The sequence below is a fragment of the Bombus vancouverensis genome, unplaced genomic scaffold (assembly GCF_051014615.1).
Source record: "Bombus vancouverensis nearcticus unplaced genomic scaffold, iyBomVanc1_principal scaffold0038, whole genome shotgun sequence".
NCBI lineage: Eukaryota > Metazoa > Arthropoda > Insecta > Hymenoptera > Apidae > Bombus > Bombus vancouverensis.
In genome coordinates this window covers 476,164-503,332 of record NW_027468929.1, presented here as the reverse complement: position 1 = coordinate 503,332, position 27,169 = coordinate 476,164, and the positions used below count along the sequence as shown (strand labels likewise).

Below are 27,169 nucleotides of genomic sequence, written 5' to 3'. Positions count from 1 at the left end.
TTCCGCGCATGATTAACAAATAATTACAGAGGACATCAATTACTTGGATGGTCTTCCTGAAACTTGATCCAGTTTCGAGAAAATGAAAAATTCGTTTCTTCTCTTTGCTTCCCTGTTCCTTCTTTCCTCCTTTTTCCCTTTTTACATCGCTTTGTTTTACATCGCAATTTACATTTATTTGTAAAGTTTGAATCTCCTCGATATTGAAGATGTTGAAGCTGCAAGTATGTATTTCATTTTAATCCATTCGAGACCGAGATTTAATTGTAAGACGATACCTAGGTGTCGCTACGATCTGAATGTTTAGTTGGAATGATTCTGTGTTTTACTCTCTCCAGGGTATCCTTTTCATACTTTGATTTTAAATCGATGACAATCTTAAATAGTATGCCTCATATTTTTAAAATATAAAATTATATACTATGTTTCACTATCTGAAATTGATTTTTGTTTAACACCTCTTTTTTCTTCTTTGGCAAATTTATTTTCTACATTTTCCGATGCCTTTTGTTTATTAATTATTTCAGACTTGTCTTCGATTAATTTCGTCTTTAAAGCGCTTCGCAAAATTTTATTTGTGTTTGATTGTCTGGTTTGATTATAAACAATTTCTTCAAATTTTGGCGAAGTAGCAGGCTTTGCAGCAACATTATAACGACTGCTCCGTTTACTACTATCTAACATAGATGGAGATGGATTCTTGTCATCTTTATTCTCTAAAGACTTCTCTTGTGTATTAGCATCTAAATTTCTCGACATAAGATCTACTGAAGATTTTGATTCTGTAGTGTCACACGCATTTTTCGCTGTCATCATTTGGTCTTCTTCTATAAGCAAATGTTCATTATTGTAAGCATTATCTGTTGCTTTTTGTATGGATTCTAACGATATATTTTGTTCAACGTTGTCTATTGATTTTGTATCATTTTCAGCAGTTGATTTACTAACTGCTTCTAATTCCTTCGTTTCAATTTGGTTTTCTTTATTTGTATCGCCGTCCAAAATATTTCTCATTGAAATATTATCCTTCTTGTTATGATCTTTTTCTGCTTCTCCTAAACTTTTACTTTTTTTGTCAAACCATTCTTGTAAATTTTGAGTATCTTGTGACGAAGATGGTGATAAATCATTATACAATACTGCAATATCTTCTTTCCTTCGTTTCACAGACTCTTTCTGGTATTCTGTTGAGCTATTGACATCAAACATTAAGTCTGTTTTAATGAAAATATAATCCTGTGAAGCGGTGTCAATTGATACTTTCTTTTCATAAGAATTTTCTACATTAGACTGCAATTCTTTTGAAAATTCTTTCAAAACCATTTCTTCATTTCCTACAGTAACGTCTGTTTTCTCCAAGCTTTTGTTCAAATTATTAGAAACTAAACTACCCTGATAACTCCGACTAGTCGCTGCTTTAATAGTCTCCTTTAACAGTTTTCTTAAATTGATTTCGTTCTGCTTCTGCATAGCGTCTACTATGGCCCGAATACTTGGATCCACACCAGTAGCCATAGGGCTAACAGAAGATGTGTCTTCTGATTTTTTGCTCATAGTGGTTATTGTACTGTTGTTGGAGTCTGTACTAGCGAAGCTATTGCGACGAGTACGATAATATTTAAAAGAATCCAGTTCTTTACCTGAATATTCTTCTTTTCGTGACCAGTTTCAATTTTGGTGATGACCGTAGTCCGCTTTCCGTAGAAGTCGTTTTCACGCAAAGTGAGCTGATCTGCAGAGGTCCGCTGATCCCTCAATCTTCAATGATGCACGTATGCCGAAATGCGTAATTTCGTTTTCTTGAAGTTGATGGATCCTGGCACGGATCGCCAAAATGTCACGTAAAGTTGGTACTTGGGTTGCGAGAGAAAAGAAAGCTGAGTCGTAGCCCAACTATTAATTCTCTTTTATCGAACTTTATTATGACTTTGGCACTTACAGTAGAATAACGTTGAACAGAGAAAGGGGTGTTGTACAAGAACAGCAACTAGAACGAGAACTCCCCGGGCTGGGTGAAGTCTCGGCTTATATACACCCTGGCTTGGGGATGTTGGGGGGTTTGGTGTGGATTCCAAGGAGTCCGAAAGTCGGGGTTGGGGCCTTATCTCTGATGGGGACTAAGATGCGTCGCAGCGTTGGCGTCCGACAGTCGGGAGTCGATGTCTTTTCTCTGAGAGGTAATTGGTGTCACACGGTCAACGGGACGAACTCTCCATCTAACAAAGGCATTGAGTAACCCTATAGCTCTCCTTAAAAGAAAGATTTGTAGCGACACGTGACAGTAAACATTCCAACGGTTTCTGTCCCGTAGCTCGCCACACGCAGATCCTATTCTCCGGGCAGGATGTTTACCAGATGTCGACGCGTCTCCACAGTACGTGATCGGCTAGCCCGAGGACCGTCATAAACACTAATATCTAGTTACCTAAAATCCTTCAACAGATACACAGTCTTTGTCCCAGTTACGGGAAGACAGGAGAGACCTATTTTTCCACGAACGACGTCTCCCACTAGCAACCCTCCCTCAAGGGCGGCTAGCATCCTTTTCTAACTACCGATATGGAGATTGGCCAATTAGCAGCAACGTCAATTTCCCTTACTTTCCGAACGTAGGATGTCCCCGACGAATCCGATGATCTCGTGTCCTTAGACACACCCCGTCATATTTTTCCTCTGGGGTATCATCGGGTCGGAAAGTCTCTCTCTCTTGCGGTCTCATCGACAAAAAAGGATTAACTGCTTACGGTCAGCGAATATTAACACAGAATCCGACTTAGATTTTTTACGAGTGCGTACGACTACCGTCCCGTTGTCCGCGGATTCGTTATTGAACCTAGGATCATTGTCATTAGTCTCTCGAATATCTAATAACCACGGTTACTTGTCCGGTTCTATGGTAATCGTATTTGCACTAGTCAATGTCTTCTCTATTGCATAACGACAACGTGTAACCCAAACGAAGATTCGTTTCATGCCTCTAACCCTAATTCTAATGTAAACCTGACGTATATATATATATATAAATAAATAATTATAAATTAATATTACCTATTATTAATAATAATTTAATTATATATCTCAAGATAATAAAATATTTATAATTTATATTAATTTTTATATATAAATATTTAATTATATATAATGCATTTTTTTCAATTTAAAGTTAAAATATTTATATTTATATCTTAATTTTTTTATAGAATTAAATATATGTATAAAGATTTTAAAATTAATATATTTAAAATTAATAATTATATATTAATATATACTTATATACAAGATAATTCAATTTTTATCAATTTTATTAAAAAATTTTATTTTATTACGTTAAATATTTATAAATTATTTTAATTTAATTATCTAATTAAATTATTATTAATTAATTATAATAGCAATATTTATAATAGTATTGTTAATTTTTTATTTTTATATTTTAAAATATATATATAATGTACGTATCCATTATGTATTTGCAATGTACGTACAGCAGATACTCACAGGAAAAACCAACGAGACTAATAATAAAATCAACGAATTAGAAAAAAAGAGCTATAGACAAATATCTTATAATATACCGTGGCATAATCTGCAATTTATTATAAAATAATTGATCCGAGCAGTATCAATTATAAAAGAAGATGGCTGAATATGATAGACACTGTCGAATACTAATCAAATATAATCATTTAGTTAATCTTTAAGATTTAAGTTAAGATACATCTTGGAGGAATCAATAAGTCTTTCGCTAATAGCCTAATAGATCTCTTGATAGATCAAACGAAGAAATACCTAACCGCGATTACAGCCAATTGGTACATATTATTCGATACATAATTAATATTTGTATCACGTACAGCGATGCAAGTGGTATTGAAGAAAATAGCCATTTTATGTTACAACTATAACGAGTAAATTTACTCGTTTAACTTGAGAGAAATTAAAAAGGTACCTGACTTTTAAATAAGCATTAAATAAGAAATTTAAATATCGCAGACGGTGATGTAGGTGTTATTCAAGAAAAGAGAACATTTTATTTTATAATTAGCACGAGTAAATGAACGAATATCGATAATATAATATAATGATTAATATGAATTTTATCTGGCTGATTATTTAAATACCATAACATATTTCACAGTAACGTCATCGACTGCCGTTAGGCTCCTTTCCCTTTTTGTTCAAACTAATTGATAGTCGAAAACTAGTATCAAGGAGGTGTGAATTTAGTCTTAGTTTGTAGAAACTATTAAAATGATAAAAATGGATACCGTATTAAATCGTCGAAGGCGCCAATTTACGATAAAAATTAAGAAATTGTTCAATTTGATTTTGTTATCATGGAAAACCCGTCCTTTGCTATGTCAAGAGATCGTTAACGTTTGATTGACATCTCGACACCTTGTCAAGATATATAAGGAACGCGGAAGTCGCGCGCGAGCTCTTTCGTGCCTGAAATTCCGGACAGTGAACATCCAAGAAGAATTTAAATATAAGGTAAATAAAAAAAAATATCAAATAACAACATTGTAACTAGTAATTTATAACGTCTAAGCCATTAATTTACAATACTTGAGAAATTAATTTATAATATTTAAGCTATTAATTTATAACATTTAAGCCATTAATATATAACATATAAGCAATTAATTTATAACGTCTAAACTATTAATTTATAACATTTGTTGAGATATGTATAATTTTCTGTGTTGGACTGGGTTAAATGTGTAGTAGAGATACTTGTATGTGAATATCAGCGTGTGGATGTATGTGTGTGCGCGGCGTCTCGAAAACAGATGAATGTAAACTGTTCAGTCGGTTAACAGTCGGGTATAGAAGAAAGTGCTGAGACGCGTGCAAGTGTGTATCGATGAATATATAAGAAATCGTCCATGAAATAAATATATTATTATTTTAAAATTAATCCTCAGTATAAATTTAGTGTTCTTATAACATTATTTCGACTTCAAAGATCCACAATTCTCAACAACATTTGTGCTATTAATTTATAACATTTAAGTTATTAATTTACAACATCTAAGCCATTAATTTACAACATTTGAACTGTTATTTTATACATTTAAGTTATTAATTTATAACATTTAGGCTATTAATTTACAACATCTTAGCCATTAATTTACAATACTTGAACTATTATTTTATACATTTAAGCCATTAATTTATAACATTTAAACTATTAATTTATAACATTTAAGCCATTAATTTATAACATTTAAGCTATTAATTTTCAACATCTAAGCCAATAATGTACAACATTTAAACTGTTATTTTATACATTTAAACTATTAATTTATAACATTTAAGCTATTCATTTATACCTTCTAAGCCATTAATTTATAACATTTAAGCCATTAATCTAAAACAATTACATCATTAATTCTTAACAGTTATACCAATAATTTATAACAACATTTTCCCATTAATTCAATGTAATTATGCTCTTAATTTATAACAGTTGTACCCTTAATCGGAAGTAACTCTACATTCATTGATTTTAATCAATACCATAAATTCGTAGTGAGTGAATTAAAGATTTATTTTGCTTTATTTTATTAACGAAATCTATCAAGTCTTTGAAGTGCTATTTCATTTCCATATAGCATTATATTTTAACTCTGAATACAGTATTCAATTTCCAATTTCACTATTTCGTATAAAATCTGTGGTAACACAGAGTGTCGATGTATGTGTCACGTAAAATAACAAAATAAAAAAGGAATTTGAGGTAAAAAATAAAAAAAGAAAACTTTATTTTTTTCTAACATCAATACACTTTACAATCTACTTCCGAACTCTAGGCGTGACTTTCTAAGACTGACTCTTATGATTTTACTTTCGATCGGATCCGATTACTTTCTTTTGTCATCCCTCAACATCCCCACCGTCCATGCATTTGCTAGGCGTCCGCGATCGTTGCCACGTGCTCTTTCTTCTAGAACCTTCGGTGGAAGGACCGTTGGGATGTTGATGGTTCATTAGGCACTTCAGCGATATACATTGTCGCCGAGTGCCGCCACATCTTTATCTCTATCGTCAGTCCGTCGGATTTGAAGTATGCCGGTCGTGACACACGCGAAAAGTGACTGACCAAAAAAGAACTGAATGTTTCGACGACATTACGAAACTGCAGCCTTGTATTTCAGCAATATCATACCAGCAATAACAAATTTTGAAAAATATCTTTATGTTCTATTCCTGTGGCGTACTTTGGATAACGCTAATCCTGGCGACACACTAAATTTTGAAATCCATACGACTGATTCTACAGCAGCGATTTCGCTTGCACAGTTGTTCATTTAATTTGTGAATTGTAAGAAACCTCAAGTATGTCAGAGGACATAGTGATATTGCTACAAAAGCGACTAGACAAATAGAGAGCTACATGTGATTTTATCGTATTTTTTTAACCCTTTCGCTTCGGCAATCCAGTCCGCCGAAGTACTGTCACTGAACGGAAACGCGCGCCAGAAATACGCACAGTATGCGTGGCTACTGTATATACGTTTTCCTAAGTCTTAAATAATAATAATTCTTGTAAGAACCGTATACGAAATATCGTTTCACTGTCAATGGATTTAGTAGATTTTTTAGCACGAAACAATATACGATTTTGATGTTGTTTCAAGAACGAGTAACTTAAAGAAGTGATTAATCCAGTATGTCAATAAAATCAAGGGAAAATGTTCTGTCGATAACGAAAAAATATATTAATGACCACAGATAGAATTTGTATATGCATTTTTGCATTTTTGTCAAATTTTGTCTTCCAAACACAACTTTTTAATATTCCTATTTTATCTACTTTTGCTAAAATACATTAAACACATTTCAATACTAAACTAAAGATCTTTAAACTTAAAAATGACTTTTGCTTATTCCCATGTCACAAACAATTGGCTTTAATAATTATCGATCAATACTCTCTTATTCGTAAGCACATCAGCATATTCGATCCATGCAAATTCACGTAAAATGTTACTACTTCCTGCCTTTCGTTACATGTATCTTAATAAATTGTATCTTATTAAATCTTAATAAATATGAGTCTTAATAAAAAGAAGTTAATTTTTACGTAGACCAAACCTAGTTCTATTATTAAGCGCGTAAGCAGATAAGATGAAGATCAAATAGAGGCAAAGCTAAAAAATAACGACTATATATTTTCATGTTTCAGCGTTGAAAACTTATGTGGGTGAAACGCTAGAATTGACTGGAGTTCTTCGACAAGAAATGGGCACTTGTCTTTGCATAGACAGCAACAATGTGCCTCCGACAGTCAGCAAACGTTACTCTCTACAAGTTCACTGTATGTATTATTAAGCGCTTGTCATAGAGTTATTATACAAATATATTTGCAATTATCATTCTTATATATTATACAAGGTGAATCAGAACACGTGGAAAATATGGCAGAGGTTGATTCTGAATACTGAAATAAGAAGAAAATTTTATATAACATAATATGCCTAATATGACCATACGTTCCGCTTATAGCTTATTTTGCGATGCTAAACATTACACAGATGAACGATTTCTTGGAAAATAGATAAATCGTGCTGGCCTTATTTCCGGACCAATACGCTCTTCGGATCCGAATCCGTTCGATTATTAAATACGGGGGCGTTTAAAATCTCTTACTTATAAAACGTTAGTTGACGTGGCGATCAAAATTTTCGACAAATTCGTGTAAGCTGTTCGAACAAGATGGACGATCTATGACGCGACGCATTCGCGTTTCCGTAGAAACTGGAACTGGTCGATTCGAGTAATTTCTCTAAAGATAGGTAAGAAAGTACTGTGACACAAAGCAAGCGTCTACTCGAAAACGTTTATACGAAATTTTCTTCTTATTTTAATGCGCTGAATCAGCCCCTGCTTGCCTGGAAGCCGTACTTTCCACATGTCTCGAACTCTATCATACCGATCCACTAGGTAAACAAAATAAAAGCCTGCCAAGCACTGTGGCGGCACGGGCCACGGAACTTTTCAACGGCTCCGGATGCAAAGCGCGACGCCGCCAAAGCGCAACACCGACGTGCCCAATGTACCATCGATATCTTCACACTCTTTCCGCCGAATTCTCGGAAGAGCATACACGTGCCAGCACTGGGCTACGATATCGATGGGCTACGAAGGGAAGAATCTGCGCGATCCGAAACAAAAGCACAGGCAGTCTGTCTTACGCCATTAAATGTGTAACTCCTCGGTATTATTTGCATAGCAACGCGTCGAATGATCTCTCGGTGTCTATCGTTATTTGTTAGTTGTTACCAATTGTCTGTTAAGTGTAATTGTTAATTGTTAATTGTTAACTCTGATTGTTGATTAGTTCTAAATAAACTATTGTTCGTTAAAAACACCAAGAGTAGTTCCTTACGCACCTATCACCATACCACCTCAGCACGAACGCCGTATAGATTGTTTTCACCTGTTCGATTCGTGCTAGATTTGACTAAAATACTCATGCGAAGTTATTGAAAATATAAAATCCGAATTAACATCCAGTTTTCAACAACCTGTCTAAAGATACCGCTCACAAACAAGCTATCATTTCTTGAAACAAATATATAAGATTTATTTACGTTATCAATTTTGTCGTGTGTCGAAATACAGCCCACTCAAAACATTCTATGGACCAAACGAAAAAATTGTTGACATTGATTGTCAACAAGTCCTACAAACTAGGATCTTTCATATTTCTTTCGCTTTTGATAATTAGGCACAACCTCCCGCTAGCCGATGAGTCATTCTGCTATATTTGGCTTATCCTTTGTTATTATACAAATTACTGCCATTGTTCACGGCTGATCTACTAATTCGTTTGGTGACTAGACACTACGTTAGATATTTTAATCAAATAAACTCATAATTGTATCGATAAAATACTTCCTATCAGTACAATATATGATCTAAAATTTAAACATCCTGCGTCAGGGCGACATATCCAGTGAATTAACGGCGCCTGAACAATCCCTTAAAACGGGTAAATCTATAACTTTATTATCTAATTTCAACCTAATATCCACAAACTGATCAACATAATTTCACTATGCCCAAAAAGAATCGCCTTGCAAATGATATCGATATTTACGACATTTCTTTGCTATATTAATATAGTATTATTTGTTATAGATCCAGACCACCGACCTCGACCAGGGCTATCAAAATTCGCCTTCGTCATGGCCAATAACCAATATAATATTAACTACGATAGAAACTGTCATTGTTAATTTAACACTAGCTATCGCTGCTATAATACGAATAGCCTGTATACATATTAAATAAACTGTAATAAATAACTTATTATTTTTAAATACACCCTGTCTTATTTATCTACACCTTCCTTTGTCTTACGTCCACCTTGACCTACGCATTGTCACGTAAAATTCGTGATAAAAAAGGATTTTTGCAATCCACTAGCGATAAAAAGTTTGCGTACAAGGTAAATAGCGGGCAAAAGAACGGTATAAAGCATAGAGTGTAGAGTATAGTAGCATCGCAGAAAAAGAAAAATCAACAGCTTGCTCGGTCATTGCGCAGCAACAGATCGAGCAACGATACAAATGATCATGGAAGTGCGTTTCTGCTTCCCGGTCTGTTCGAACTATGACGATTTGTCTTTCTGATCTTTCCGACTCGACCGTTGCACCGTTCACTCGACCATCGACCATAAATTGTTTCGAATTTTCTAGAGAACGGACACTTGAAACTACGTGCTTGCGGTACATTCGATAGCCAGGACAGAGGGATCCTTCGTGAGCCTGTTTTCGTCCTGCGAGACGAGCAAATTATTAGAAATTTCCTGATGCAATTGTACGCGGTTTTATGCAACTTTGATTATACACGTGAACGATATTTGGCACAGAGGAGTAACATTTTCGGGGTAACATTTGCGCACTAATAGGTTCCCACGTAGCTAAAATAAAGCAAAAGTTGCGCGAAATTAACGGATGACAATTGAGAAATTTCTTGGGTGATCTACGTTTATTACGAAATGGTTGGATGCGAGAATCGATATCTGGTAGCATCTAAGTTGTCCGAGAGAGTTTCACGATAAAGGAACAGATCTCTGCCGATACTCTCTATCCGACTATCGTAGCAGATTTGCGTACTTTTGCAAGGTTCTCCAAATTAATACAAATTTCTAACTACCGTAACATCGAGATATTATACATCGTAAGGCAAAGTTAAGGAGAGTGGCGATGACCTCGGAAACGCGAAAAATATCTCAGAAGATAGAATTTTGGTGGCGCGAAGGACAAATGTTCGCGATGGTTTTTGCCAATAGCGATTCTGATTCTCCCTTGACGTGTCTGCTCGGCGCCACTTCCGGCATCGTGACAACCACCGTAAGCCCTAGGACACCCTTACAGCCTCCTTTACATCGCATATGCCCTTCTCGCTGTTGATGAAAATCCAATTTGTGAAATTAGACGTTTGCTCGCTTTGAGACAAAGTAAACCGCGTTTCTCACAGGTGTTCGGCAGATGGCGATGATGAGATATATAGTGAAGTGAAATTTTGAAAGAAAAGTGAAATTTTACGCGCGTAAATCTAACAGGATTATAATGTAACAGAAGCACAACAAAGAGGAAACTTGTGATGAAAAAGGAAGAATATATTACCAACGAAACTCTTTTGCTCCATTTTCTTTCGTAGAATTATATTTCACTTGCGAGTATTATAGCAGGTCTGCCTTTGATACAAAAATCATAAAAGGTTTACGTATCTGCACGTATATTTACGCTGTATGAACGACACTCGAGTATTACACGCATGCATTATCGACAAATAGATCCACGTTCGAGATAAGAGTTCCTCTTTGATACTTTCTTATGGTATAAATAACGAGAAATTATCAGGAAGTATGTTACAGTGAAACTGCTCGTACTTCGTTACTTTTACTCGCATGTATGACACCTACAACGATATTCTTTGTTGAATCAATAAATAAAAGCGCTCCCCAGCGTACATACAAGACTAGATCTTGAAATATAAGAATCGACGTAACAATAAGGCTAAAAAAGTTCGAAATGAAAGTAATTATGTATATTCGATATATCTTTGGTAATCATTTCTTTAATCTCCTTCTTTGATCCAGTATCCATATTTAAAATCTACGAATAAATGATATATATTTAATATATACATTAAACTATACTTTTTAATAATACATACCATAATTTAATATTATGGTTGAAATTATGACGTATATAGCAATTAATACATACACATGTGTTTAGTTCTATTAACTTAGAAGCACATGTAAATTAAAAAAATATATATATATATGAAACAATAATAAAATAATGAAGTAACATTGAGAATAGAATCTAGTTTAATTACACATATATACCCTTTTAATAATTCCGTTCTTATAAATTTTATTAAATTTACAGTGAAGCTTACAATTACACTAATGCCAATGAATATTAACGTATGCGTTTATTATTACACTAAATAAAAATGAAAGTAATGCAATGAAAAATACAATATACCTTAATGGAAATAAAATAAGTAAATAGCGAAGTATTTATTAATATTATTATATAGCATTATGTTATATTATTATAATATTTATTAATATTTACTTACCTTTTACGTTTGCACAAAAACTATAAAATTTTAAATATAAAGAGAGATTTATAACAGAGATAAAGCAAGTCACAGAAATTAGTGTCTTTCAATGGCAAAAATGCGTTAAAGGAAGTGAAACGATAATCTCCGTCTCGCGTCACAAGCGGAACTGTGTCAGTTTTGCTCCTTGAAAGTACACGTAGCGGTACATGAGCTAGAGAACATTTCAAATCATGTTGTTGTTTTTTTGCTTCGGAGTATCAAGATCGTGAGGACATACATAATATATTAATAAATAAACTCCGGGCAAAACAATGTCGCCGTTACGTTACCGTCGAACCGTCGAACCGTCGAACAAAGACGAATTTGAATTCTCCGACTCTCCCCCGATCTGTTTATACTATACCAGTTTAAACGGACGCAATCGTAAAGAGTTCACGAGAGTTATGGATCAGTATCTACGAGTATCTACCGTCTTTGCGAACATTATCTATAATTATTTATTTAATCATTTGAAAATATACTTGAAGGTTTCAACAACGAGCAATCTTGTCTAATAAATCTCACGATCAACCATCCTCTACACACAAGTCCTCTGAAAACATAACGACTTTTCAGTTCAATTTGAATCGTTGCGTTCAACGCCATCAGGGTGTCCTGCATAACGCGGGCATCCGACTAGGTGCTGATACCACATACAAGAACAAGTCGAATATGTGAAATAAAGCTTTTTAGCTTAAGGTCCAGTTTTGAAAAAAATACAGTTTGAACATGTTCGGTTGGCAATTGGCTTAATACACGCGTATGATAAATAATAAGATTTATTACATGATTTTACAAAATTTGTTAAAATTGATTAAGAAGTTACTTTCAAGAAGTAATATTTACATAATTGTAAATTGAACCCTATGTTTAACAAAATTAGGCATTCTTAAGTATTTGTTATTGTAAATTACTATTATGCTTCGCCAAGTGTGATTGGCTATTTCTGGAACACAGCGTCCATCGATGTCTTCAATGAAAGAACATAAGTTTAATAACCTAACTTATCGACGAAATAAATCCCTGGCCCCCGGGTAGCGTGTTAGGAAGCTTCCGTGGTAATTCTTTTAAAAGCAATTAACGAGTGATCTGTTCGCGAATTATTGTATTGTATTACAATGATAAAAATGTTAAATCTGTTATTCCTAAAGAATAAATTCTTATTATAAGACCTAATTGACTTAATGTTGATAAAGCAATAATCTTTTTAAAATCTATTTCAAAATTAGCTATAACTCCTGAAACTAATATTGTTATTCTTGAAATTATTAAAATAAATCTTTTATATTTAAAATCAATTATTATCTCATAATTGATTAATAAATAAATTCCAGCAGTAACTAAAGTTGATGAATGAACTAATGAAGACACAGAAGTAGGAGTAATTATTGCAGCTGGTAATCACATCATAAATATTAATTGTGCACTTTTTGTAAATACTATTAAAAAGAACATTAATAAAATTAATAAATCTATTTTATATAAAATTAAATTTCATGTACCAAAAATTACTAAAAAAGAAATAATTATTAATAAACTAGAATCTCCTACACGATTTAAAATTACTATAATTATTCCTGAATTAAATGATAAAAATTTTTGATAATAAATAATTAAACAATAAGAAATTAAACCCAGACCATCTCATCCTAATAATAAAGTTAATATATTAGGTCTCAAAATTTAAAAAATTATTGATATTAAAAACATTAATATTAAATAATAAAAACGATTAATTAAATATTTATTATTTAAATTTATATATCTAATTCTATATACTAAAATAAAAGAACTAATTAATATTACTAAAAATACAAATATTAATAATTTAAATCTAATCATAAAAATTGTTAGGGAAGTGGTACATTTACACTGTACATGAGAGTGTGTGTGTAAGGGTCAGAGGGCGTCAAGGTCTTAGTTGAGACAAAAGACTGTTGCCAGATGTTAGAAGAATCTAGGATAGTCGGTTGGCGACAAGCGTGCGTGCAAGACGTTCTTCAGAGTGTAATATAGATGTATAACTGTTGTGTGGGAAATATAGTCAATTATTTGTATTCCCAAATCCTCGAATTTCCTTAACACGAATAGATGTACCTAATAACATAAAAATGTAATCGCTAATTCTATTGCTGCAACTTTTGTAAATTAATATCAAAGTTACCAACTCCTAAACTTTAATTATTTTTTATTTAATAACTGACAGTGTTTTTATCACTTTCTTTTATTAAAAAATCTTATCATTTAATAATGTTTAAAAAGGAGAAAAAATAAGTATTTTCGTGTGTGAAAAATTTATACAACAACAAACACATTACAACAAAAATGGGCGTTTCCCGTATCATAACGTATTTTATAAACCGTAAATTATAGAATTGGTTATAGTATACGTATGTACATATGTATATTCCTAAATTATTCCTAGATAGAGTCACTTTCTTCACCCCGATATTTTCAAATTCAAAGCCATAAAGGAATATATTACTTACCTTTCGGTGTTTTGCTATCAAAGTTCCATCGGGACCCCAAATAGTACAGGTATTGTACAATTTATCGCCCTCTATTTCAGGCATCGTACCACCAACTACATAGATGTTGTTTTCTTTAGCTGCGTTCGATGAAGCAACGCTCGTTTCACCATCAGGAATACTCTCGGCGTATTTTGGAAAGTACTCTGCATTGCAATATTTCAATTAATGAAAAATAACTGTCTTTTGTTCCAACCATAAATTAAATGGAAATGTTTGTCAGTTTTTTATTTTTTAAATTATCAAAATAACTAAGTTTTATATTTCGACTTAATTAAATATGCAATTACTTAGCTAATAGTATATATAATAAATTGTTTCTACAGGTTCAAAATGAAAAATGAATATTTAGAAATATTTAATTACGACAATGCTATTTGTGTTAGCATCAGTGGCTTGTTACTCAACGACTTTGCTAGTACTTTTTGAAACATAAAGTTAGTTTTCAATTAACACTTATACTAGAGGCGGAATTATAAATGCAAAATAATTGATAATACTAATTTATAAGTACCTAATTATTAGTATGTTAAAAAATATATTTATACAAAAATCACGATAATCATGAAAATGGGGAAATCCTATATTCTCGAATCAATTCACAATTTATTTTGTATATTAATTAGATTCCGCGCTCATCAGCACGTACTCACTGGCGACATCGAGAAAATGTATCGGCAATTCCTCGTACGACCAGAGGATCGGAAATATCAAAGGATATTATGGCGCAGCGCGAGTGGAGAAACAGAAACATATGAGCTTAACACCGTAATACTCTTATCAGAGAAATAGAAGCAGTCCTCAATTCCCGCCCGCTAACTTCTATCTCCACCGATCCAAATGATCTCCTAGCCCTCACTCCCGGACATTTCCTCATTGGCGATTCATTAATGTGCTTACGTGATCGAGATTTCAGAGACATTCCATCGAACCGACTCTCCAAATGGCAGCATATCCAACAGCTTAAACAACATTTTTGAAACCGCTAGCATAAGGAGTATTTGAACGAGCTAACCAACCGCAATAAATGGAGCAAGGGTGGACACAGCATCCAAAAGGGCACAATCGTCATCCTCAGAGAGGACAACGTTCCCTCCATGCATTGGCCTCTGGGCCGAGTTATCAAGGTTCATCCAGGCGCCGATGGTGTCATCCGGACAGCTACAGTTCAGACGGCAAAGAGCATTTTGGATCGGGGCGTCAAAAGGCTTGTCCCACTGCCAATTCAACCCGATCTCGAGAAACCCGAACAACTAGCCACCGAGACGAAATAAGATGGGAACTTCAACCACACCTCGCTAGTTTGATCGGTACCCTCTCAACGGGGGGAGAATGTTACGCCATGCGGCTTACCATAGGTCATATTCTTAACTATCGATAGCGCCACTATAATGTCGCAGACGGATCGTCGCGTCTGCCCGGCAAACAAACATTGTAGTGGCAAGCGCGTGGTTCATTAAGCAGGGCGACTTCCAGAAACGTCGACTCGTGGCCCGTATTTTACCTCGCGTAAAAGAATGTGGCGTGATCCGAACGTAGTGGGGGTCGCCTTCCAGAAAAAACGAAAAAAATCGAAAGGCGTTCAGAACTTTTCGAGAAGTCGAACCGTCAACACATGTGGTATGTCGCGCATTACTTATCAACCAAAACGCAGTTACATTTTTTTTGTTCCATTTATATCTTTCTAGTTAATAAGTTGTTGAAATAAACATTAATTTATTTGTGTTAATTCTGTGGAATTTCATTGAACTACCCTTATTATCATAATCGAAATAAGGGGATCGATCAGTTCGTGGCGTCGATTATTTAATCGTAACGGGAACTTACAACTCTCGTTGACGTGCTATCTCGCGATCGCGTCTCTCCGCGAACGGTCGAAACGCCTATTTTTTAACGAACGACGTCTCCCACTAGAGACTTTCTCTCGAGAGCGGCTAGCATCCTTTTCTAACCACCGATATACAAATTGACCAATTAACAGCAATGCCAATTTCCCTTACTTTCTGAACGAAGGTTGTCCTCGACGAATCCGATTTTTCCTCTGCAATATTTTTAAAGCTACACATTTCGAATTTTCCAATTATGCCGAAACAATTGCGTGAACCACTCTATATATTCCATACAATAAACTATTTTTTGCGTTTTAAAGTAGTTGAATATTTTATTAAAATACTCTGAGCAATTCTCAGGTTTCTGTGAAAACAAGATAACCCAAATGTAGTTGTGTTTCCTTCAGAATTATGCAGATTTTATTTGAAATATGTGAGGTGTAAGTGACTCCGACGTGATCGAACTAATGAGATTTCAATGATCGTGATTCCGGGCGCGCTAACGATATGTCAAACAAGAATAAAACAGTTACGACCAGTGAAGTAGTCCGCGTGCCTTTGACGATGCCCTAGAAGATAGTGCTATGGTTCTCCTTACTAGAGAGATAGCTCGCGGCGGCGAGCATCGCGGGCGATGAAGAAAAATCTACCGCTGGCTGTAGATGTCGCTGCTAGGGTACTGCTGTATTTTCTTTTCATTTAAGAATCGTGGAAGAAAAATCGGACTACGGTCGCCGGGATTTAAGAACCCAGATCCCGAACGTTCGTAACTTGAGGCGCTAACCACTGCGCTGCCGTTGTCTGGTATTAGTTAGTGTCGAGTTGTCGTATTTGTGCTGTCGAGTGCCGCCACATATGTATGCATTTATGAACTGAGTGGTTTACAAGTAATTACAATCGATATACATTACAAGTAATTACAATTTATTACAAATGACTCGCTGTGCATATTACTATAACAGTCAGTACTAATTCTATAGATCAGCAGCATTATAACTTTCCAATAAACAACCGAAAATCACGTCGTTGAATAATAAATGCATTCACTGTAGAACGAAATTATTACTACGAATATAAGAGAAACGATTTAAAAACCATGTATTTTTTCATTTAAATTATTTGCATTTGCAAAGGGAGATACAAAATTTTAACAACGTTGCAAATTATAAAGACACAAATTACAGTTTCGTGTTTAAGTTATTGTTCAGAGTTTGTTGGAATACAACGATATTAATCGCATACAGATGAGGTGATTGATCGAACGGATTCTTTCCTTCGTTATTCAGCGATATCCTCATTAGCGTGCGTTCGTGAGATGTACCACGGCGGCTAGCACGTGCATGCTCTTTCGAGAATTCGGCGGAAGAAGCGTAGGAATATGGATGGAACATTCCCGATGGGCACGTCGAGAAGCTACTAGAAGGTTCTGTGGCACATGTGACGCCACACAGACACCCACACAGGTCACACTCATTACTGCATAGAGAGTGGGGTTCAAAACCTTTTCAAGGGCCATGGGTCACTAAGCCAGTCAGTCTGTGTCTGTGTCTGTGCCAGTCAGTCAACTGTCTACATTCCAGAACACACACACTTATAATTCCTGTAATAATTGTTTAATAAATATCACATTATATTGTTTCAACACAAACATTGTGTCTTCCACAGATTATTAATCTTAATTCCAAGATTAAATTCTAACAGAGCTTCCTAATAATTATGGTACAATTGGTAAAATGATGATTTTACATGAAAAAAGTAAAAAATATATTAGATAATCGAAATAACGCGATATAAATATAATTGAAATAACATCAGTAAGAACGGATGTTTTAAGCTTTCGATTTTGAGAAAACAGGGTATGAATACGTTTAGTTAAAAAGCAATCCGTGTTTATTCGAGCATTCGCGGAGAGACGCGATCGCGAGAAAGCACGTCAACGGGAGTAGTAAATTCCCGTTGCAATTAGATAACCGACGCCACGAACTGATCGATCCCCTGATTTCTGTTACGATAATAGGGGTGGTTCAATGAATTTAACACTGTATTAACAGGTTAATATAGCTTGTATATTTAAAAATAATGAATGTAATAATAAGAACGTCACAAATTATTTAGCGATAAATACAGTTGATATGTTATAGGAATTCAACCCGACATTGCGATATCTCTCAATGAATTCGTTAGACTAAGCAATTTATAACGTTTGACTCTTCAGAAGGGACCGATTACTCTTCGATCCTTTTCGTTGTCTTCTCTGAGATACGACCCCCACTACGCTCGGATCACGCCACCGTTCGCGCCTATGATCACGTATACCAGCTTCTTTCTTTATGCGGATAAAATAACGCACCGAAGGCGAATAGATGTTTCTGGAACTCGCTGCTTGACGACAACTATGCGTTTATCGCTACTTTGTGTATATCTCGACGGTCATGTAAGACGATCTGTTTGCGACGGTTAGGAACACGGCCTATAGTAAGCCTTGGGGCGTAATAAACGGAGAGAATAGAATAATCTTCTTTCTCTGTGGGATGTTAGAGACTGATGTGTACAAATCGAAACCGCTGAGGAGAATATCGAAAGGCGAGTGTCACAAATAAGTGAAGAGATATTATTAAGCGTCTTTAAAAACATGTTACGAAGAAATAATAAATGTACTGAATATCAAGGCGGGCATATTTAACAATATTTGTAATTATTTTTATGCATATTAATTGTAAGTTATCGATCCTTATCAGGAGCACGAAATTACACAATTAACAATTATCGAGATCGTCAAACTTTAAAACGACGAAATTTTCGGCTCTCTCGTTAAGTACCGAAAGAACTGAGTTACAGTTAAAGGTACGCGAAATTACATTAGAGAAATTAATGCAACGTGTTACGCCATGTGGCTTACCATAGATCATATTCTTAACTGTCGATCGCGGCACTATAATGTCGCAGACGGATCGTCGCGGCTGCCCGGCAAACAAACATTGTAGTGGCAAGCGCATGGTTCATTAAGCAGGGCGACCTCCAGAAACGTCGATTCGTGGCCGTTATTTTACCTCGCGTAAAAGAATGTGGCGTGATCCGAACGTAGTGGGGGTCGCCTTCCAGAAAAAACGGAAAAAATCGAAAGGCGTGCAGAACTTTTCGAGAAGCCGAACCGTCAACACATCTCTCAAGCAAAACGCAGTTACATTTCTTTTTGTTGTTCTCTTTATGTCTTCCTAGTTGATAATTTGTTAAAATAAACGTTAATTTATTTGTGTTAATTCTGTGGAATTCATTGAACTACCCTTATTATCCTAATCGAAATAAGGGAATCGATCAGTTCGTGGCGTCGATTATTTAATCGTAACGGGAACTTACAACTCTTGTTGACGTGCTATCAATCGCGTCTCTCCGCGAACGATCGAAACACAACGTTCAAACGACAATTGATAGTCCTGACGAAATAAACGTCGCTCAGAGAGTCGAAAATTTGTCTCTTCAAATTTTAAGCGGATACGAGTTATCCCCACTACCTCGCGGAACTGATCACTGCAAGTAGTTTCCGGTGTTTTCTTTGTCTGCTCCAGCGATAACGCAATTACTCATAAATTGCCAAAATAAGAAAAACGAAGTTTTCATATTTTTTATTTCATTGTTATAAAACGATTTAATTGGATTTTCGAGAATCTCACGATCAAAATGATATTGGACGATAGCTAAACTCTGGAAATGCGCAACGTTCGGTCAACTGCACAAAAGACCATGCCTAAGTCCGACACAATTCTTTGAAGTTACAATGAATGTTGATACTAAATCCGTCGTTTAGAGATACCTTGGCTTCTTATGACACTAAGTTAAACAACTTCCGTTATTTGCTGACTAGTCCAAATGGATCCAGACACTGGTTAAATTATATTTCTTTTGACTTTATTTGTCTAGATATAAAATCTGTAAGGTATCTCGTTGTATCTCAATTGCTTCTCTTCTTTCTTATTCCTACATTCACCGTATTCACAAAACAACGATCCAAAGACAAGTAACAGCGGTCAGTTTGTGAAAAGTGCTCGTTAACAAATCTTAAATTACAACGAAACGAAATTGTTCAACACCTTAAAATTGAAAATTACCGAACTAAGTAGGAAAAAGGCCACAATGTTTGTAGAACCTCGATAAGTGTTCGCCGAGACAGTTTCGACATCTGGACTACGTCGGACAGTTTACGACGGATATCCGTCACATAAAAGGGGTAGAAAATAACGTAGCCGATACTCTATCTCGCATCGAAGCGATCGGAAAACCAATAGATCACCATACGCTAGCTGCAGCGCAAGAAAAGGATAGCGAGCTACGCAAAATTATCAACGCTGGCTCGAGCGCGTTGCAGCTGAGAAAAGTACGATTTCCCGATCACAACGTCGAGTTATACTGCGATATTAAAACCGAGACCGTGCGACCGTACGTACCGGAACCGTTACGCCGCACCGTATTCCAAGCGCTACATGGACTTTCCCACCCGGGGATGCGAGCTACGCGAAAATTGGTAGCGACGCGCTTCGTCTGGCCGTCGGTAAATAAAGATTGCCGAACGTGGACACGACAATGCATACCGTGTCAGCGCAACAAAGTCACCAGACACGTATCCTCGCCCGTCGGAACGTTCGGAACGCTAGCGGGCCGGTTCGAGCATATACACGTAGATATCATCACAATGCAATATTCGCAAGGATACCGTTATTGCCTTACGTGTATCGATCGTTTTTCGCGTTGGCCTGAAGCCATACCTATCGCCGATATGGAAGCGTCAACCGTGGCTTCGGCCCTCCTTTCTACCTGGATATCTCGTTTCGGCGTACCCTTGAAAATTACGACTGATCAAGGACGTCAATTCGAATCGCGTTTATTCGAGGAATTATGCCGGTTGCTCGGCGTCAAACATTTGCGTACAACGGCCTACCATCCAGCGTCTAACGGGATGGTAGAACGCCTACACAGACAATTAAAGGCGGCGATCAAATGCCACGACACGAGCAACTGGGTCGGAATTCTCCCGATCGTCTTATTAGGTATAAGAACCGCGATAAAGGAGGACCTAAACGCAACGGTGGCCGAAATGATTTATGGCACCGGCATACGTCTGCCGGCGGAATTCTTTTTGCCAACTAGTCAACGGGCCAACTTGGAATACACGCGAAAATTTTGGCAAAAATTTCCTAAAGGAATTATAATCTATGAGATAAATGAAATAAAAATATAAAAACCAACCGATATTAAAAGAAGAATGATTATTTTACAAGATAATACGAAACTGTGTAAGGGATTACATATGTAACATATTGTCCCGATGTACACATATCTGCGAAGCGACTTACTACCCTGTATATTCCAGAAACTTCTTAGTTTGCCCCAGCCTTAGCAATTTGAAACTATTTTATTAAAATTAAGAATTTTCCACATTAGATCGAACGCACTTCTAATAGGTACCAAACAGTATATATATATATATATATATATATATATATATAGCAAGATTTCACATATCTCTAAATTATTCACAGAAAATTAATACGGCACATAAATTAGACTTCGGATTGTAAATATTAAGAATAAATAACCGATACAGTCTCACAAAAATAGAAGGATAAAGATAGAGATAAGGGATCAAAAACAACAGTTATTTTTCAAATTTGTATGAAAAGCCCTTAAGAAAATAAGTTCCTCCTTAAATTGAAAACAGTTATATGTATAGAAATCAAACTTGCGATAAAAGTAAAAAAGATAGAAAATAAGAAAATTGTATTTGTTTTTATGACTCACTTTTACATGTAGTATAATTACCACCGCTATTTTGGCATAGAACGCTATTTTCAAACACGAATTGTTCCAACTCGATAGTCCCTTGCTTTACTGTAAACGGAAAATTCTTTCGTGTTCTCAACCAAATTTATCAAATTCCGGCAATGACACATGCTATGTGATTGTCAGTAGAACATGGAGAAATGTTTCCAGTAAAGTTTCGAGCGACTTATCGGCGATTTTCAGGAGACACGACGCGACGATATCGCGTGTACAGTGCTTCTATCGGTGTTGATGCGCTTTAATACATAGTGCAAGAGAACACTAATAAGATTTCCCAGTGGGCCTGTAAATCCTTATAGATCACTCAAAAATATATCATATTGTTTGTTTCAACTACTAGCAATTTAAAACGTTGTCTACATATATTTAGAAAGTTAGCAAAGACATATATTTGTTCCTGAGCATGATTTCTATCAGTTGAGCGTTGTAGCAAAATGTCCGATACAATTTAATGTTGAATTTGTCTTTTTTTTAGGCTAGCTTGATTGGATTACAGGTAGATTTAAACGATCCGTGTGTTGCATCTCCAAGGCATCTTCGACTCATCGATACGCAGTGATACCCGGCAAACTTCTAGTGGACAAGCGACGTTGCTTGCAGGCAGTTTATATACATGTTTTGGCATGTGTTGTCGGCAGGCAATGTCTACAGATACCTGTAGTCTGCCCGTACGCGCCTTAAGTTTCACTGACAGACATTGTCCGCCGATTACTACGACATCTGTCTGTGGACAATAGGCCGTCAGTGTGGAGTTATCTTTACCCGAATAATTTAAGAAATATAAAATAAACTTCAACGAAAAGTTGCTAGCTTCGACATCTTACTAATACAATGTTATCGAAATTGAATAAACCTCGTTACTGTATTTAAAAGGAAATTGCATTTATATTTCAAGTTTATAGAGACAACAACAACAACCAAACAAAGAATCGCAACGAAGAAATAAACGGATACAACAAACAGAACACTGGATCGAAGATAGAACAATAAACAAGATAGAACCAAGAAAACAACAGTAACGAAGAACCGGGGCGCAAAAAAAAGCACGAAGCGTGCGAGCTGGAGAGGAAACCTGTGACCGTCGGTGCAAGCGGTAAGCCTACAAAATGGTTGCCGAGCAGGAATAATCGGCTGGAGAGCCAACCTGCTGGGACCGAGCTATATGGTGCCAGGTATCGCGTGGCACCAGCTAAGCGAGCTGCCGCCCGAAAGGGTAGGTTTAACTTGTCCAATGATCCGCAAGGAGAGGGCAAGTCGCGCGCCGACCATCTATGCGCGCCATTCCCAAGTCGAACGCGAACATCTAAATGCGAAGCCAGTATGCGTTTTTACTGCAGGTATGGCGCGGTCGACCAAAAGGTCGGGCCCTCAAACGCACACATTACTTGTACAATTCGAGTGCTGCAGATACGCAAAAGCAATTTATAATTTATCGTAATTTATCGTAATGCGAATTTTGGCGCGTCGTCATAAATAGATTTTTATTTAAAACGAAATTGTTAAATATCCTTTTGTATCAATTCACATAACGTTAATAAATCAATATTAGACATATTACTCATAAATTGTACATATCTTTGTGCATATACGCATAGTTTTCGTGCATATGTCAATATTTGTATATTTTATGTGTATAACTTTCATATGCTTTTCGCAAATTTTACATTCATAAACATCTGCAATCTACACGTTACGTTTTTCGTTGTATTTACAAGTACGGACATTAGATATTCTATTACATTCTTTTATTATAATCTTTTGATATATTTATAGTTGTTTAATTATTAGGTCATCCCATAAGTTCGTGCCGTTTTTCGAGAGGTTATATATGTTAAGATCGTTTACGTACCTTTCAGTTTCATGAAAAAATGTAATCCCCCTCTCGTTGTACAACTTCTTCCCATTTTTCTGGTAGGTTCCGTCTCGATAAAAGTTCTCTTGTTTTTCTTTAAAATAATTTTCTATGCTATTTTTGAGAGTGTCAATATTTTCAAATTTTTTAGCTACTAAAAAGTGTTGTAATGCTCTGAACAGGTGGTAATCAGATGAGGCAATGTCTGGGGAATATGGGGGATGTGGTAAAATTTTTCAATTAAACTCAGACAATTTTTTTGTAACGCTTTTCGCGACATGCGGTTTAGCATTGTCGTGATGGAAGATAACGTTGTTCCTATTCACTAAACCTGGCCGTTTTTCAGCTAGTGCTTCCCTTAATTTTTCTAACTGAGCGCAATATTTGTCTGAATTAATGGTATCACCACTAGATAAAAGTTCAAAATAGAGTATTCCTTTATAATCCCACCATACACACAAAAGAACTTTACGTGGATGTAACCCTGGTTTTGCACAGCGTTCAGGTGGCTGATTTCGTTGGGATCAGCTACGTTTCCGTTCAGGGTTTTCGAAAAGTATCCACTTTTCATCACCAGTTACCAGGGGCGTTTAAGGAATGGTTCACGTTTATTACGTGCAATTAATGACATGCACGCTGTCGTTCGTTCAAGACGGTTCCGTTCCGTAAGTTCATGGGGCACCCAAACGTTCAACTTTGACACCATCCCCATTTTTTTTAAACACCTATGAATCGTTGTCTTAGGTATTTTCAGGACATTTGACATCTCTTGAACTGTCAAACTTGGTGATTTTTCAACAAGATCCCGAATTTTATCTCCGTCTGTCTGAGGAGGACGCCCGGAGCGTACCTCCTCTTCTAAACAGAAATTCCCAGCTCTAAAACGTTGGAACCACTTCCTACAGGTGCGAGATGAAAGCGTATTTTCTCCGTAAACAGCACATATGTTTTTCCTGGCAATTGTTACCGAACTTTCTTTCCGAAATTCATATAACATGAGATGTCGAAAATGGATACGCATTTCACTCGTGATTTTTTACTGTTAGAAGTCACTGTGTTCACTATATTACGATCTTATGCCCACGAAGATCTACTCTAGCCTGTTCTCGGTCAGCTAAGCTCAAGTGCATTGGTCCCGTATGGCCGTATGTTTAGAAATCGACACATGAAATATATACATAAAAGTGTATAAATATATACACAAAAACTTATGGGATCACCTAATACGTAAACGATTTTGAACTATTTAATTTAATAAAGACCTTAGATCGATGGATTTTAATTGCTGTCACATAATCGTTAATTCATTACTTTTCCTCCAACTGTCACGAATTTTCACAAAGCGTGTATTTCGGATCGTTAATCTCATACGGATGTAAACTTCATTTTCTTAATAATCTTGGTCAATCATGTATCACATTTTCTATAAAATCTATAAGATCAGCAAGTGCTCTAATACTTGTGAACAATCATATATCTTAATTCGTGCCTTTTGTATTAATACAGAAGCTTCATGCGAGAAAGAATTTTCGATATAAATGTTCTCAATGTTGTAAATCGAGTTCTGCCAGAGCAACCGAGCCAAACGGACGTGTAAAACAGTGCTTCAGAAAAAGTGCGGCAAGTGGGGAAGAGAAAGTTACGAACGGCAACGCCCATAGCTAAATGGTGGAAACTCGTGTCTTCTACTAAGAAGACTACAAGCAAAACTAAAATGAAAAAGCACATCCCACCGATAAAAATAATTAACAAAGACGAACAATACTACATAAATAAAACAACAAACATATCAAAACCAAGCCAACCAATAAACGAAGAACAGGAATGCTCAGCTACAAACGAAGTTGATATGGAAACAATACCAAACAATGAAGAGAATATTACCAATAACGAATTAACCCAACAGGATGAAAGCTGGAAGGTGGCAAGTTATAACAAGAAACGAAAAATAACAGGAAATTCAGATACAGAAAAGCAGCGATGGCTGCAAGAATTACCATTAAGAAACTCCTTCAGCTCACTTACGGAAGAAATAGACGACCCAACAACCAAAAACACAACTAAATCAACGCAAACTACAAAACCACCACCAATATTTGTCGACGCCCAGATAATAGACCCGCTTATTGATCGACTAAACGATATAGTTGGGAAGGAAAACTACACAATAAAACAAACAAAATTAGAACAAGTAAAAATTCAAATAAACACCCCAGAAAATTATAGGAAAGTGATAAAAGAATTAAAAGAAAAAACGCTGTGTACCACACATACCAGCTGAAAACGGAAAGGAGCTACGAAATAGTTATAAGAGGACTACATTCAAAAACTAACACAAAAAAAATTAAGTGACGAATTAGCAAAAATTGGTCACCAAACAAGGGCAATAAACAATATGACAAGATACGATACGAAGCATTTAACAACACATTGTCCATACGTAGGGAAAATAAATGAAGTAAAATGTTACAACTGTAATGGAAACCACCCAGCCAGCTATAAAGGATGCGAAATCAGAAAACAATCACAACGTAAACAGTTTCCACCACTTGGCAATAGATCAATCAACAACTACCAACCACAACAAAGTATAACGGATAATTAAGCAACATTGAAAGCACAAAATGAACCAAAAGCTATAAACGGAAACACCGATCCCCAAGGAAACCGCAGCTACGCGCAAGTAACCCAAAACATTAGACAAACAACGCCCACAAACAAACAGAATCAAAGCAACAGCACCGAAGACGATACAGAAATCAAAGAAATGCTCAGACAATCCATTAAAGGTACAGAGATATTAAGAAAAATGGTAAGTGAGAAAAACACAATACTAAGGCAACAAGTACAACAAACAACTTGCTAAGTAAAAAATAAAAATGGACATGCTTAAAATAGCAGCCTGGAACTCTAACGTACTACAACAAAGGGCCCTAGAAACTAAAACATTCCTGTATAATAATAATATCGACATACTACTCGTATCGGAAACACACTTCACTATAAAAAATTACATAAAAATACCGTACTACACAATATATGATACCAAGCATCCCTCAGGAAAATCACACGGAGGGACCGCAGTAATAACAAGAAACGACATTAAACACCACTAACACAGCCAAGCTAGTAAGGAATATATACAAGCAACCACCGTTACTGTACAAACTAGCAGCAACCATTTACAGTTGTCAGCAGTATATGTACTACCGCGACACAAAATGACATCACAAACGTGGGAAGAGTACTTTCAACACTTAGGTGACAAGTATATCGCAACGGGAGACTACAATGCAAACCCACGCTATGGGGATCAAGAATTACCACACCTCGAGGTAGAACCCTGGAAAAATACATTAACAACAACCTCAATATATTATCCACAGGAAGACATACTGGCCGACAGACCTGAGCAAAATACCTGGCCTACTCGATTTTGCAGTTACAAAGGGACTAAACGCAAATAAACTAAAAATAACACCCAGCCT

General features: G+C 35.8%; 1 protein-coding gene across 1 annotated transcript in view; it reads right to left on the bottom strand.

Annotated features, from left to right (window-relative positions):
- Positions 1-27,169, bottom strand: part of LOC143304516 (omega-amidase NIT2-A-like) — a 165,276-nt gene that overhangs the window by 33,254 nt on the left and 104,853 nt on the right. The window contains exon 2 of the mRNA XM_076626994.1: positions 14,127-14,311. Coding sequence (XP_076483109.1) covers positions 14,127-14,210 — 84 coding nt within the window. The 5' untranslated portion in view covers positions 14,211-14,311. The remainder of the gene's footprint in view (positions 1-14,126; positions 14,312-27,169) is intronic.